This window comes from Branchiostoma belcheri, unplaced genomic scaffold (assembly GCF_001625305.1).
Source record: "Branchiostoma belcheri isolate BF01 breed outbred unplaced genomic scaffold, Haploidv18h27 scaffold272, whole genome shotgun sequence".
NCBI lineage: Eukaryota > Metazoa > Chordata > Leptocardii > Amphioxiformes > Branchiostomatidae > Branchiostoma > Branchiostoma belcheri.
In genome coordinates, this window is record NW_017803879.1 from 161,513 (window position 1) to 174,361 (window position 12,849).

A 12,849-nucleotide genomic window follows, 5' to 3' on the forward strand; every position below is an offset into this window, starting at 1 on the left:
ATACTGTCAGTATGGAAATGCTCTGTGCAGGTGTTAATCAAGTTAAATCCCAACAGCCAATCAGCAAGAAATGCTCTGTGCAGGTGGAAATGCTCTGTGCAGGTGTTAATCAAGTTAAATCCCAACAGCCAATCAGCAAGAAGTATAGAGGAAAGCTGCATGCCTATTGGTTGATGCCCTGCATTCCATTGTGATGACTCATGCCCAGACGTGGTAAACACGGCACACTAACACAGTAATACATTTGCTATAACACAGCCAAAAAACTCAAATAAAACCATTCTAAAAGCCTGTATCACAAAAATTTAAAAAAACGCCTAGGGGTATTTGCCCACTGTACCTCCATACCAAATTTCAGGACCTTAGGCCCTAAAATGAAGAAGCTGAATCCATTTAAAAAATGGCAGGAGAAGGAGAAGGAGAAGGAGAAGAAGAAACATCAGAAAAAGCAATATGGGTTCACCACCACTTCGTGGTGTGGTGAACCCATAAATACATGTGCGAATAAAGTCATCTTGCGTACAGAGTATATGTATGCAGTAATAATAAAGGTTGAACTATTCTCTAACACGTGGTCTAAGATCTAAAAATCATTTTAAGTATATTCTTATTTCAACAGTGTATTGTTTATCACCCCTGTATGTAGTTGAATTTATCTATAGGATCTAACGTGGTGTGTGCCCTTACAGAACGCACATGCCTATGTTAACGCCGGCTTCAGGATGTCAGTGGACCGTCAGAACGGCTCTGTAGTTACTGCGAAACCTGCCATCGTGTTTGGAGGGGTCAACAAGGACTTGGTAATGCTCCAACTTGCTGATATTCTGTAATACCTTTATCAAAACTACATTCGGGGTTGTCTTTTCGTATTGTTTGGGTGGCTAACTTTTGGAATCGCTTTTTTCATATCAAAGTAGCGACGGTTGCATAGGGATGAAAGGTGGTGTTGACAGATGATTGATAGGGAGACCAAACCCGGTGGTATGTGAAGGAATTCAGGAATGCAATGTTATAAGTCACGATCAAATTTATCATATAATACCCTCTACAGTTCCAATACATCCAGAAAAATCCAAACACTTCCCGGTATAAAATCTCCAATGTCTTGTCAATGTTTCAAAATGATGTAAATGATTTTGATAGCGTATTCTTGAGGTAGACTTACAAACTCAAATCGCAATTTCAGGTACATGCTTCAGCAACGGAAGATTTTATAGTTGGAAGGAAAGTCACGGATGCTGAAACCCTTAGAGGTAATCATAAAGACACAAAATATATCTACGAAATTCTATATTATATAAGTATCTATGTCGTTATCTATGTCGTTGCATTGTCCCCTTGATTTGTACTAATTACTTGAAAATTGATACAAGCTGTCTTTGCTTCACACAAGGAGCCCTTGCCATACTGGAGGCAGAACTAAAGCCGGATAATTCTGCTCTCCAGTCTGCAGAGTACACTAAACAGCTGGCAACGGGACTGTTTTACAAGGTTGGTTGTATCCGTATTTAAGTATAATTGGTAGCATATAAATAGTGTATCTTAAAAGGGTTCAATCTATTTTTTGTATCAATGTTTGCTGTATACGGCCCATGTCCTTGATACAACAAATTAAATTTGACTTTCTCTTTATCCGCGACATTTAGTAATTTTACAGTGCCTTGATGATAAATGGAAGATATGTCCATTGATAAAAAGTACGTTATTCTTATCTATGACACTCCAGTTTCTTTGTTTTCTTGTTTGTAATAAGACACATTGACTCAACTAATGACAAAAGGATTACAACTGTAGAATGTTTTTACTAGCACAACACCAACTAAATATGCACCGTACGTCTTTAATTAGATCACATGTAAGAATTAGAAGAAAGGTGATGTACAAAACTCGTTCCTTCAGTTCTACCTGTGTGCTGTTGGAAGAGAAAGCCTGAGTGAGTTTGTCCGTTCCGCCGTGGACCCGCTGGTACGGCCGGTGTCGCGCGGGGAGCAGCACTTCAAGACCAGCGAGGCGGAGTGGCCTGTCAGGAAACCCCTGCCTAAAACTACAGCAAGGGTACAGGTGAGATGGGCTGATCCACGGCCGGTACCTAACGGGCATTTATAACTAGTTTATGCAACTAATTCTGGATTAGTGTTGTTGCTTGGCGCAACGGCAGAGCGTTGGACTTGGAACCAAAAGGTGGTCATGTGTGTTGGAATAAGAAAAATAATGCTGAATTGTTGGTGAATATTGCATTAAAAAAACCCTGTTGAATACGCTTTCTGTACAAAGCCTTTATATTTTTCAATGGAAATTAATTGTCATTAATCTACGTATTTTCGAAGTCTTTGAATGCAATACATAGATACCCGTAAAGGGAAATGAAAGTCGTGTCCTGTTTCCTGGTCATGGAATCAAGTTAAAATTCTCAAAAATTGAAAGCAGTTTATAATTACATCCCTGAATAATTTCACCAGGTTTTAGAATGTCCAAATGAAAGCTCATCTGTGTTGGTAGAATCCATAGTTGTTCCAACACAAGGAAAGAACTCACCATAAATTTTCACTCACCTTTAACAGCAACAGATAACTGTAGTGTACAGTAAACAAGTAACGCCTACCTTCAGTGCACAATATAAAGGAATTACATTGTACCTATATAATAGTATTAGTATCTTCAGTGCGCAGTGAACCAGTTACACATATCTTCATGATCAGTGCCGACTGAGCAAGTACCTTGTTCTTCTTCGCTTTGCGTGTCGAACTTCATTTAGTTGAAGACTCATGACTTGGGGGTTGTAAGGGGTGGTCGCTTGGTTTTGTGAAATTTGTTGATGGTGATCATGATATATGGATTTGGAGTCCCGGCTACTTAATGGGCAGGCCGCTACGAACGCACTGTTCGCCACCCTACAGCTGGGCGGAGGTGAGTTCCTTCTAGCTATAGCGTGCGTAGTCCAGTGGTATGCGTTCCTGCCTCTGACTAAGAGGTTGGGAGTTCGAATTCCGGCTGTTGTCGCTCATCACCCGACATGCACGCTACTGTTTAGGGTCGCAGTCCTTAGGACGGGACATTAAGCTGTGGTCCACTGTTCATTGTGTTTGTCGAAAAAAGCTAGGGGAATTTCCCCGGTACAATGAACCTGTGAATACTGTACATAGCGTTTGTCTTCTCTGTCACGACCAGTGGAAGATTAGCTCTTCAATGAGCTAAACTGGTTCGAGATCACTTTTAGCTTAAGAGCGCAGCAAATCAGTCACAATTGCCCCGATAAGATGACAGACAGTCATTCAAATGCTAAACAATTTATTGTGAATAAAGAAACTATCTAACCTTGTAGTTATGTTTCTTTTGTAGTTAGTTATTTCTTTCTCTTTACCGCAGGCATCTGGTGAAGCTATATACACAAACGACCTGCCTCGGACCGCCGGAGAAGTCTGTGCCGCTCTCGTGACGTCAGCTGTGGCCAACTGTAAACTGGGAACCCTGGAGTTTTCACACGCAATGGTACGAGCAAAATATACACGAAAAAAGCATTACTTTGAGCAAAAACAAAATACTAGGACAACAAATGGCCTTCAAAGTTTTGGTTTCATAGGTCGTTTCCCACTAGATAGAATTATCCGGATCGAGACGAATAGATTCGCTTGGATCCGGCTTGGAACCGGATTGAAGCCGGTTCGAATCCGATCTATTTGGCTCGGTCCGGAAAATTATTTCTTAGTGGGAATTCGAAAAGAGCCTTAAACAACGTTTAATGAAGAAAGACATGACAAGATGTTGGATAATAACTTGTTAAAGGATGTTTTGTACAGGTCGCGGTTACCAAAGTTACAAATATTTATTGAATATTCGGCAACAAACACAGTTTCTTATGTGACGCCTTCTACTCAATCTGGTTTCATCAATGACATGCATTAAAATTCCAATGAACAATGAGTGTTTTTTTTTTAAATATCAGGACATGCCAGGAGCGGTTACCTGTCTGACAGCGAAGGATATTAAAGGGGAAAACAACTGCAACGTTCCGTTCATTTCTCCAGTGACTCCTAGAATCGAGGTGTGTGTAGCTCATATTTAGTACAGGAAATTTTGTTCATTGATGCAAAACGTTACGTCATTAAAAGATGCTATATGACAGAATTTACAAAAAATTAACAATTGATTATTATTGAATATGTCAGACATGTAAAAATCAGTTTTAAAACTGATTTACATCTCTGACATCTTTTGATAAGACTCTAGAATTGTAATTTTGTTGCTGGACAAGCATTATTTCTATTAGAAAAAGAAGAGTTCCCATGGCAAAAAGACTACTTATGTTATTCCATGTTGACGTTTTAGATTCTTCGTTGTTTTAGATTTATAAACAGCTTTTGAAGTTTCATTCTGTATCTTTAGTAGAATTATTCTCTCCATTCAGCTTCTCTCCACTGGCGAAGTACTGCATGCCGGTCAACCATTGGCTGTCGTCATCGCAGGTACGGTTCACAATTTACTGTTACAAAGGCACGATAAGACAGGCCATGATCTCATTTTGTGATTCGATTTGTTTGAAATAAAATGGTTGCTAAGGCCACACTGACTTATTTATATGGATGACATCCTCTGAAGACCCCCAAACTAGTGCGCGGGCGAATAAAAAAAAATACAGCCAAACATGCTGCTAAACCAGAGAAATATAAATCTGGATTTGTGAATTTGTGGTAGTGCATAGCTACTTTTACGACAAGCCGGCACATGTTGGCCTTTTGCGGAATCTATGAGTCAGCACTGTATTCAGTTCTTTAGTTCGGTGGTGCCTTGGCAGCTTGCGTGCCGTCCTCTGTAGTTACCACCGGCTTTCTATTGTCGCCAGCTACCATGAGCAACGGAGGATGGCACCATGAGAGGTGATTTTTTTAGTACAGGCGACAATCCATATTCGCGTGCGGATGTCGTCCATAAAATCAAACAGTAATAACAGTAATATAATAAGTGTGACCTAACGGATTTCTTCCAGACACCCAGTCCCATGCCGATGCCATGGCTGAGGCTGTGAAGGTGACCTACACTGACCTGAAGCCGCCCATCCTCACCATCCATGACGCCATAGCTGCCGAGTCCTTTCACTACCCTGTCTTCGAAAAAACAAAAGGAGATCCGATCGGTATTTATTTCTTTTCATTCCACCTCAACATCGGTTTCAAAGTTCATTCTTTTGAAATGTCTTCCCTGCAGTTTTACAGTTTGTTTTGTGGGATGGTTAGGTGATTATATGTACATATATAATATTTGCACTTTCAAATCTAGGGAGGTAATAAGGTCTCAAAAGGGCACAATGCAACATGATTACATTAAATGTTAGAAAATAATGTTAAATTTTTGGTATTATTTTACTTCGTTTGTGTTCCGTAAAAGAATCAAGCATCTGGGGATTTCCCTTTTTACTGTATATGCTACAAGTACCTTTCATAGAGGGTATCTTTTATTCAAGATGTAAGATCACTTTATTGATCATTGCAGTGGGAACACTGAATTACGTCCAATTTGCAAACAAATTAAAAAAAGATTCACTACAAACAAACAAACAAACAGTATTTTACATAATAAGACAAATATTTACAAAAACATGTACAAAAATTACAATCTATAACAATGACTTGTACTGGTTAAAACAGTGATCTGTAGTCTTGTGGGTGGTAGCCGTATGGGATGGAAGTACACACGGTAGTACACATGATAAAACAAAATGTAGTGCCTTTCCTTTGAGCGCAAAGTCTGACAAACATCATCTGTATCACCAGGCGCCCTGGCCGGAGCACCTCATCGCATTTCAGGAGAGGTCGCGAGTTCTGCCCAGCATCACTTCTACATGGAGACACAGGCATGTCGCTGCGCCCCCTCGGAGGATGGGATGGAAGTGCAGGCTGCTACTCAGGCTCCAGACATGGTTCAGACGGCTGTAGCTCAGGCGACTGGCATATCTGCTCACAGGTTAGAAACGATTAAATATAGATTTTTGAAAGAAAAAAGTATGAATGAAAAAAAGTAGAAATGAATTGGAGTATTATTTTGGGTTGCAGTTAGTTTGTGTAATTCTTGTTCAGGTAGAGTAGGTTGACAGCACGTGGGTTTGGGAGAGTGACAAACACAATGACAAGAATTCAAAGAATTATACAGAAGAACGTTTGATGAACTTGAAGGTCACAGAATATGGCCACCAGGACCCATCTGGAATTTTAATGCACGAGCATCTTTGCATCTTGTGACGTGGATTTTGAAACACAATGAAATTTATGGTATCTTTGATAGGCTGTACGTCTCGGTAAAGAGAGTGGGCGGAGCTTTTGGTGGCAAGACATTCGGCTCCCTGATACCTGCTGCTGTCTGCGCGGTAGCCGCTCAGAATATCAACAGGTACGTCCTAAATCATGGCCTTTCCTTTTTTATGGATATAAAAGATGTTAAAATCGTAATGACATGTAAAAATTGAATTAACAAACATGAAGACTATTTATTGTACGTTCATTTTACTTTTAATCACCTTTAATCACATTTTCTTTTGCTATAGGATTACATATTGCCATAGTGCGTATTTTTGAAGATCTATTAGAACATTTTGTTACAGAAAAAACGGCATGTCATGTAGCGGAAAGTACCTTTTGAACTAATAAAGCCTTCAAGAAAAATGTGTTGTTATTATTTGTTTGCATCATACTAAATAAAGTTTTAAGAAACCAAATTGGTACAATGCATATATTTGCACCGTTTCAAAGGCCTGTCCGTCTGAGTCTGAACCTCGCTACCAACATGGAAGCCATAACAAAGAGAGCTCCGTATGTCCTGAAATATGAGGTAAGTCTTCTTTGGTGTGACCATTTTGGCTTCTTGGATTAATCTGAAACATGCAGTGTTGTAAAATGATTATGAATACATATTTTAAAATTGTCTTCATTTGAATATCAAATAAATGACATGTACTTCTGAATTGTTACGTGTACGATACGAATGTTGTAAATTGATTCTAATGTATTTAGTTTGCTATTCTTTTCATTTAAATATAAAATTATGTACTTATAAAACATTTGATTTGGTACAGCTACAATCATGTAAGACTTGAATTCATGTTATTTCATTTTCAGTTAAAACAAACAGTAAAATAGCGTTTAGATACTATGTTTATATTCTTATTTTTTGTCAAACAGTCATTAATGTCAAAATCATTAATCACAATTTATTTTGAAATAGATGGATAAAGTATGATCTATTTTGGATTGAATTCATTATTACATTTTGAAGCACATAATGTCGTCTGATTTCTATGCAACATACAGGTTGGTTTTGACGATGCTGGGCGGCTGATAGCTGTGGTGTACAATCTTTTCGAAGATAACGGAAGTTCGGCTCAGTGTTCTTTCATCCCAATTCTTCCCGCGTTTGCTGAAAATGGTATGAGAAACTAACAGACTACTAGCAGAATTCATTTAGGTCACATGTAATCTCAAGAGAACCCCAATGCATATGTATCTTTATATCATACCCGGGCCGCGATAACGTTCGATAACGGGTTCCGGACCGGGCCGTACTTCTATATAATTAAGGGTTAATGACCCGCCCCGAGGTGAATATGGTGTGATAAAGTCTTGTCAGTTGCTATAACCACCGAATAAAGCCACCAAGTGAGCGCAGCGAACGAGGTGGCTTTATGAGGTGGCTATAGCAACTGACAAGGCTTTATCACACCATATTCACCGAGAAAGGGGGGGGGGGCATTAACGCTATTATCATTATAGTTTACACGATAGCCTATCCAAACTGATGCAGTAAGTGACACAATGTACAATTTACCCGTTGCACATGCTGAATAGAACATAGTTCCATCTGGAGTCACCTGAGGTCACTGGGCAGAGTTCACGTTCTATGTCTTCTATCTGGGTCACAGGCAGGGAATAGGTGTTCTTATGGGAGTCACCCGAGGTCATTGGAACACAACTCAAGTTATTTTTGGATTTTTTTAGGACTAGAGCCGTGTTCTATTGGGTCACCTGAGGTCATATGCGGGTGATTATTTAGTTATTTAATGTATGGATTGTGATGAATAAATACCCGATTTTGACTCTATTTGTGACATTACGGCGTCATAAGAAATGTGGAATGGAGCCTTCTGATTGGTCAACGTCACCCGGCTATATTATATATTGATGTTATTCTATGATATTATTCAATGTTGTGGAACACTAGGGGGTAGCATACAAAGGTGATATTATAGAACAACTGTGGTCTAGGTGGTTGGCTGCTTGAATTCTCAGGAAGGCTGTAGAAGTCAAATGGCAAAACAAATCGATGCGCTAGTTTAATGTTTGGGATAAACATTTCGTACCTCTGTACTACAAAATGGCTACAGTATGCCCGTCGTCACTAAAGGTTAGACATCACAATTAACTGGATAAATTCTAAAATCTGCCAGACGTTTGAAGTAGCATGCACTATTTTTCCGCGACTGACGGAAAGTAGTAAATTCCACTTCAGTCAATTACGAAAAGTGGTCAACGTCATTTAAAGCGTGTTTTAAAATCTATCTTACAAAATACACTGTGCAACATACGCTAGTTGCGGCGGATTTAGAGTTTCTACGCATTTCTTTCATCATACTTTGACCACCGTCCATTTCAGTGTACTACTGTCCAAACTGGCAGTTCACAGGACAAACCTGTAAAACTCACACCGTTCCAACAACGATGGCAAGGGCTCCAGGTATGTTTCTTCTTTATTTAGTTACTTTTATTTCTTAACGTCTTTCCTAATAATATCACAACTTTCCTGTGCCCTAACTGTGGTCCAGACTGCCATGGGGAGATAGGGCTGATTAACCAAACTAGACGCTGCACACGGCCACAACACCAGACTGTCCAGATGAAAGGATGCCAACTACTTAATCCTAATGATTTGACTTATCATAGAGTATAGGCTTATGAAAGGTCCGGTAAAAGGATTATCTTCTCTGCCAAATTTGCATATGTACATGAATTTTTCTTAATCTTGATCTTGTTAAAGGCATCCAGTGCAATTTCAGGGCCGCAAAACTGGAAATATTCTGAATAAGGCAACTTATATAACATTGACAAATACTGTCCCACATTAACATATTTGAATTTCAGAATTATTTCATTGTTTAGGCATTTAAAACTACAGAAAGAAGCCCCATGATGAGCCCTTTATTTTCTGGGCGGTACCCTAAGAATCAATCCAGGTCACCCAGGTAGCCATTTTCCGTCCGAATTTGTGGCATTTTTGCCCCATGAATGTTGATATACATTGGGATAGTGTTGTTTCAGCTCAGTATGTAGATAAATGACTAGAATACTGACTTTGAAAAATCTGGTTTCCAAGCCCTAAAAACTACTGGATGCCTTTAAGATGCACGTTAACCTTAGCCTAACACCACATTTGCCACGTTGGTACTCTAGGCATCAGTGCAGTTCACTTCTTCATGGAACACATCATAGAACACGTGGCGAAGACCCTAAACATGGACCCGATGGACGTCCGCAGGGCCAACATGTTCCAGAACGGACAGACCACTCTGTCTGGACACACTCTGTTAGACTGCAGCGTTACAAAACTCTGGGACGGTAGGTTTAGCATAATCTTTTTTTTTATTCCAACATATAATCACAAGACGTGGTGACGGCACACAAACATGTTTTTTTCAACTTATATTGATGCCTCCACAAACACAGGGGACAATACAATACAATATTCATTTGTCACCTGAGCGAAGTGAGGAAAGTCGTGTTAAGTGCCTTTCCCAAGGGCACAAGATCGGTGGCATGTCAGGATTCGAACCCAGGACCTCTTGGTTCTGAGTCGAGCACTTTGCTGCTACGCCAAACGACATCCTTAGGCAGATGACGCGGGGTTACTTGGTAGTGACAAAAACAGTGCATTTTCATGAAAAAAAAAACACAAGGCCAAAGGTCAACATAGATGGATGTTAAAAAAATGTGTTTTATTTAATAGATCTCTTGGAATCAGCAGAAGTGAAACAGCGCAAGCAGATGGTAGAGGACTTTAATAAGGTATGACTTAGCTTGTTTGATTTTATTGACCAAAAATTATGGTTTAAAAATGGCCCACTATGGAGCATTGAACTATTATAAAGGCATCTGGATTTCCTTCAATCGTTATTCCATCGTATTTTGCCATATTAAGATCTTCAAAACCTCTAAAATAAGCGTGTGTAGCTCAATGAAGATAGTACTAGTATACATCAAGCTTGCCGATGGACAAAACGCAGTGTATGCTAAAGCTAGTTCGATTGAAATGCAAATCAAGGACACCAACATGGCCGTCATCAATCTGCCCGCTTTATTGTATAGTGCGAAAACGATCTGTAGACAGACTGCATATGTACATACAGTTATATACATTAAGCCGAAAAGTACACTTGGTAGTAATTTCACAGTACGAATTACATTTACCTCTGTCTTTTTAGGTTCACAAAACGTTAAAATATAGACCAATATCGAATGTTGAAGACCAACATGACACGTACTAAATCATAAACGGGATGCAAAGAAAAAGAACGTACAAAGAATGCCCAACCTGCCCTCTGTCAGCATTACATTACCTTAGTTTCCTGACACAGGAACATCGATGGAAGAAGAGAGGCCTGTCGGTGGTCCCGTGTCGGTTTGCCGTACACACTAACTTCTTCCGCTTCACGGTGTTTGTGGCGATCTACCACACGGACGGCTCTGTGGTCATCACACACGGAGGGGTGGAGATGGGCCAGGGCATTGATACAAGGGTGCCAATTCTAGTCACAATTTATCCGAAGGCTATCATTTTCTGTTCTTTCTTGAAAGTCCATCTGTGTTGGTAGTTACATGTTCAAACTTTTAAGTTGAAACCAGATGCAACAAGAGCTTTCGACCAGTAACTCTTGTCGTCCTCAGTAGACTGACCCAGTGAGGCTTGTCACGTGGCTTCTTTGAAGTTTGACGTCAACACACGTCACTTAGCCGCGACGGGGGCCGACATCGTCTACCAGATACCTTTGACCCAGTGCTGACGCCACACTTCAAAGAAGCTACATAACAATCTTTACTGGGTCAGCTTACTGAGGTAGACCAGAGTGACTGGTAGAAAACTCAAGGTTATTGAACTTGATTGTGTTGGATCTACATTGTGAGTTCTAAACTTTAAACATACTATTTTCTGTAGTCTTCAACGTCCGTGGATAATGAAGACTTGATCACCGGGCTTCATAGATAGACCAAATTTCTAACTGCAACTGCTATTTCTAATTCCTCCAACCAAAATGAGACGAACGCCCGTGCCCCATACATTTTGTAGTACGTATAATCCTGTATTGCCATATGAGACAAGTAATTTTAGATCAGAAGGCACATTGGGTGACCAGTTTGCTGTCTTTTATGGTCAGCTAATATAATAACAGTGTTCGCGAATTATTTTATAATCACCATCTCTGAGAAAACATAAGCAATAATTTTAACAGCAAAAGACTTTGATAGAGAGTGTTGATCCTGTCAATCATACATAATACTAAAAATGGCGGTCACTGTTTTAATAGAGATTTTTTGATGATAACTCTTGTGCTGGGTTTACTTCATAATTACGATAATTGTGCCGGGGTACAAATTGTCGAAGATGGTTGGTGCATTATAATATAATTTACTGCTTTGACAGACTCCTCTTTGATTAAAACTGTCATGTGGATAAATGCTGAGGAATCGTTTGACATCATAAATGCAGGTGACGCAGGTGGCAGCGGCCACCCTGGGCGTTCCCATGGAGATGATCCACGTGATGTCTACCAACTCTCTCACCAGTCCCAACAGCTCTGACACGGGAGGCAGCGTCACTAGTGAGCTCAACTGCCAGGTACAGTCACCTAATGATATACTTCGATCTTTATGAAGCAAAAACTAAACTTTATCCCCAGCACTGGAATAAAACCGGGACTTACCCAAATTTTCGGCTGACTTCGTCAACGGAATGGACTCACTACTCTTAGAACGTAACTTGGAGACACGTGACCGTAGTAGTAGTGGGTCATAATGGCCAGATAACGTGTGTCGCCCCCCGTCTCTGTTCAGTGTAAGTCTGTGAGCTCCAATGTAGATCACAACTATTTAAAGAATAAATAATACCAAGTACCGGTACGACCAATACAAGGGTTTGGATGTGCATTTTTATCATATGTTCGCATTTTATTTTGTTTTGACTAGGGTGATTTGACTAGTTCTGAGGCTATGAGATAGTCACCTTTTATAAGTCTTCACGAATTATTTCCGATAATCATTAACACAGGAGCAAACGATGGTGGATTAGTAGTAACTAGGCCTAGGTGGCCCAATTGGCCCAGGTGCAGTTTATAAGCCGCCGCAAGGTGGCGCTGTTTGGAGGTGTGTTTATGGTTATCGGATTAGTAATATTATCTGTAAATAATGATTAGTTAATGAGATTAGCTATGCAAAGCGGATTAAGGGTTGATCAATATTGAACCAGCTGGCACGTCTGGACATGTGTAATGATGAATACAATGGCGATGACGTGTAGCTACCGGATTGGTCGTTCATTGTGCGGTATTGTATATAAGATGGGGGAGCGCGGGAAGATTTTACCGAGTGCGAAATAGTCACGACGAAGCAGCAACATGTCTGAGCTCCACGATCTTGTAGCTGAGCTGACCGGAGAAGAACCACCAGCGGCAAGTCCTCAGGCTGGCCGAAAAAACCGTCGCAAGAGGAAGAACGCTGATTTTTCCGCAGCCCCCACTACAAAGCGCAGTCAGCCTGACGCAGTTGGACAACAGAGACCGTCCAACACCAGCAGCTGCAGCGGTGTCGCCGGAGTGCA

General features: G+C 40.3%; 1 protein-coding gene across 2 annotated transcripts in view; it reads left to right on the forward strand.

Moving 5' to 3' along the window:
* The window catches only part of LOC109472408 (xanthine dehydrogenase/oxidase-like), a 41,401-nt gene that overhangs the window by 13,835 nt on the left and 14,717 nt on the right, over nucleotides 1–12,849 (forward strand). For both annotated transcript variants that reach the window (XM_019772178.1, XM_019772177.1), the window contains 17 exons: nucleotides 690–800; nucleotides 1,187–1,253; nucleotides 1,394–1,491; nucleotides 1,900–2,061; nucleotides 3,367–3,489; nucleotides 3,944–4,042; nucleotides 4,406–4,463; nucleotides 4,985–5,131; nucleotides 5,769–5,958; nucleotides 6,277–6,381; nucleotides 6,741–6,819; nucleotides 7,299–7,413; nucleotides 8,638–8,718; nucleotides 9,432–9,596; nucleotides 9,985–10,043; nucleotides 10,613–10,774; nucleotides 11,743–11,871. In XM_019772178.1, the coding sequence (XP_019627737.1) occupies nucleotides 690–800; nucleotides 1,187–1,253; nucleotides 1,394–1,491; nucleotides 1,900–2,061; nucleotides 3,367–3,489; nucleotides 3,944–4,042; nucleotides 4,406–4,463; nucleotides 4,985–5,131; nucleotides 5,769–5,958; nucleotides 6,277–6,381; nucleotides 6,741–6,819; nucleotides 7,299–7,413; nucleotides 8,638–8,718; nucleotides 9,432–9,596; nucleotides 9,985–10,043; nucleotides 10,613–10,774; nucleotides 11,743–11,871 (1,950 nt within the window). The remainder of the gene's footprint in view (nucleotides 1–689; nucleotides 801–1,186; nucleotides 1,254–1,393; nucleotides 1,492–1,899; nucleotides 2,062–3,366; nucleotides 3,490–3,943; nucleotides 4,043–4,405; nucleotides 4,464–4,984; nucleotides 5,132–5,768; nucleotides 5,959–6,276; nucleotides 6,382–6,740; nucleotides 6,820–7,298; nucleotides 7,414–8,637; nucleotides 8,719–9,431; nucleotides 9,597–9,984; nucleotides 10,044–10,612; nucleotides 10,775–11,742; nucleotides 11,872–12,849) is intronic.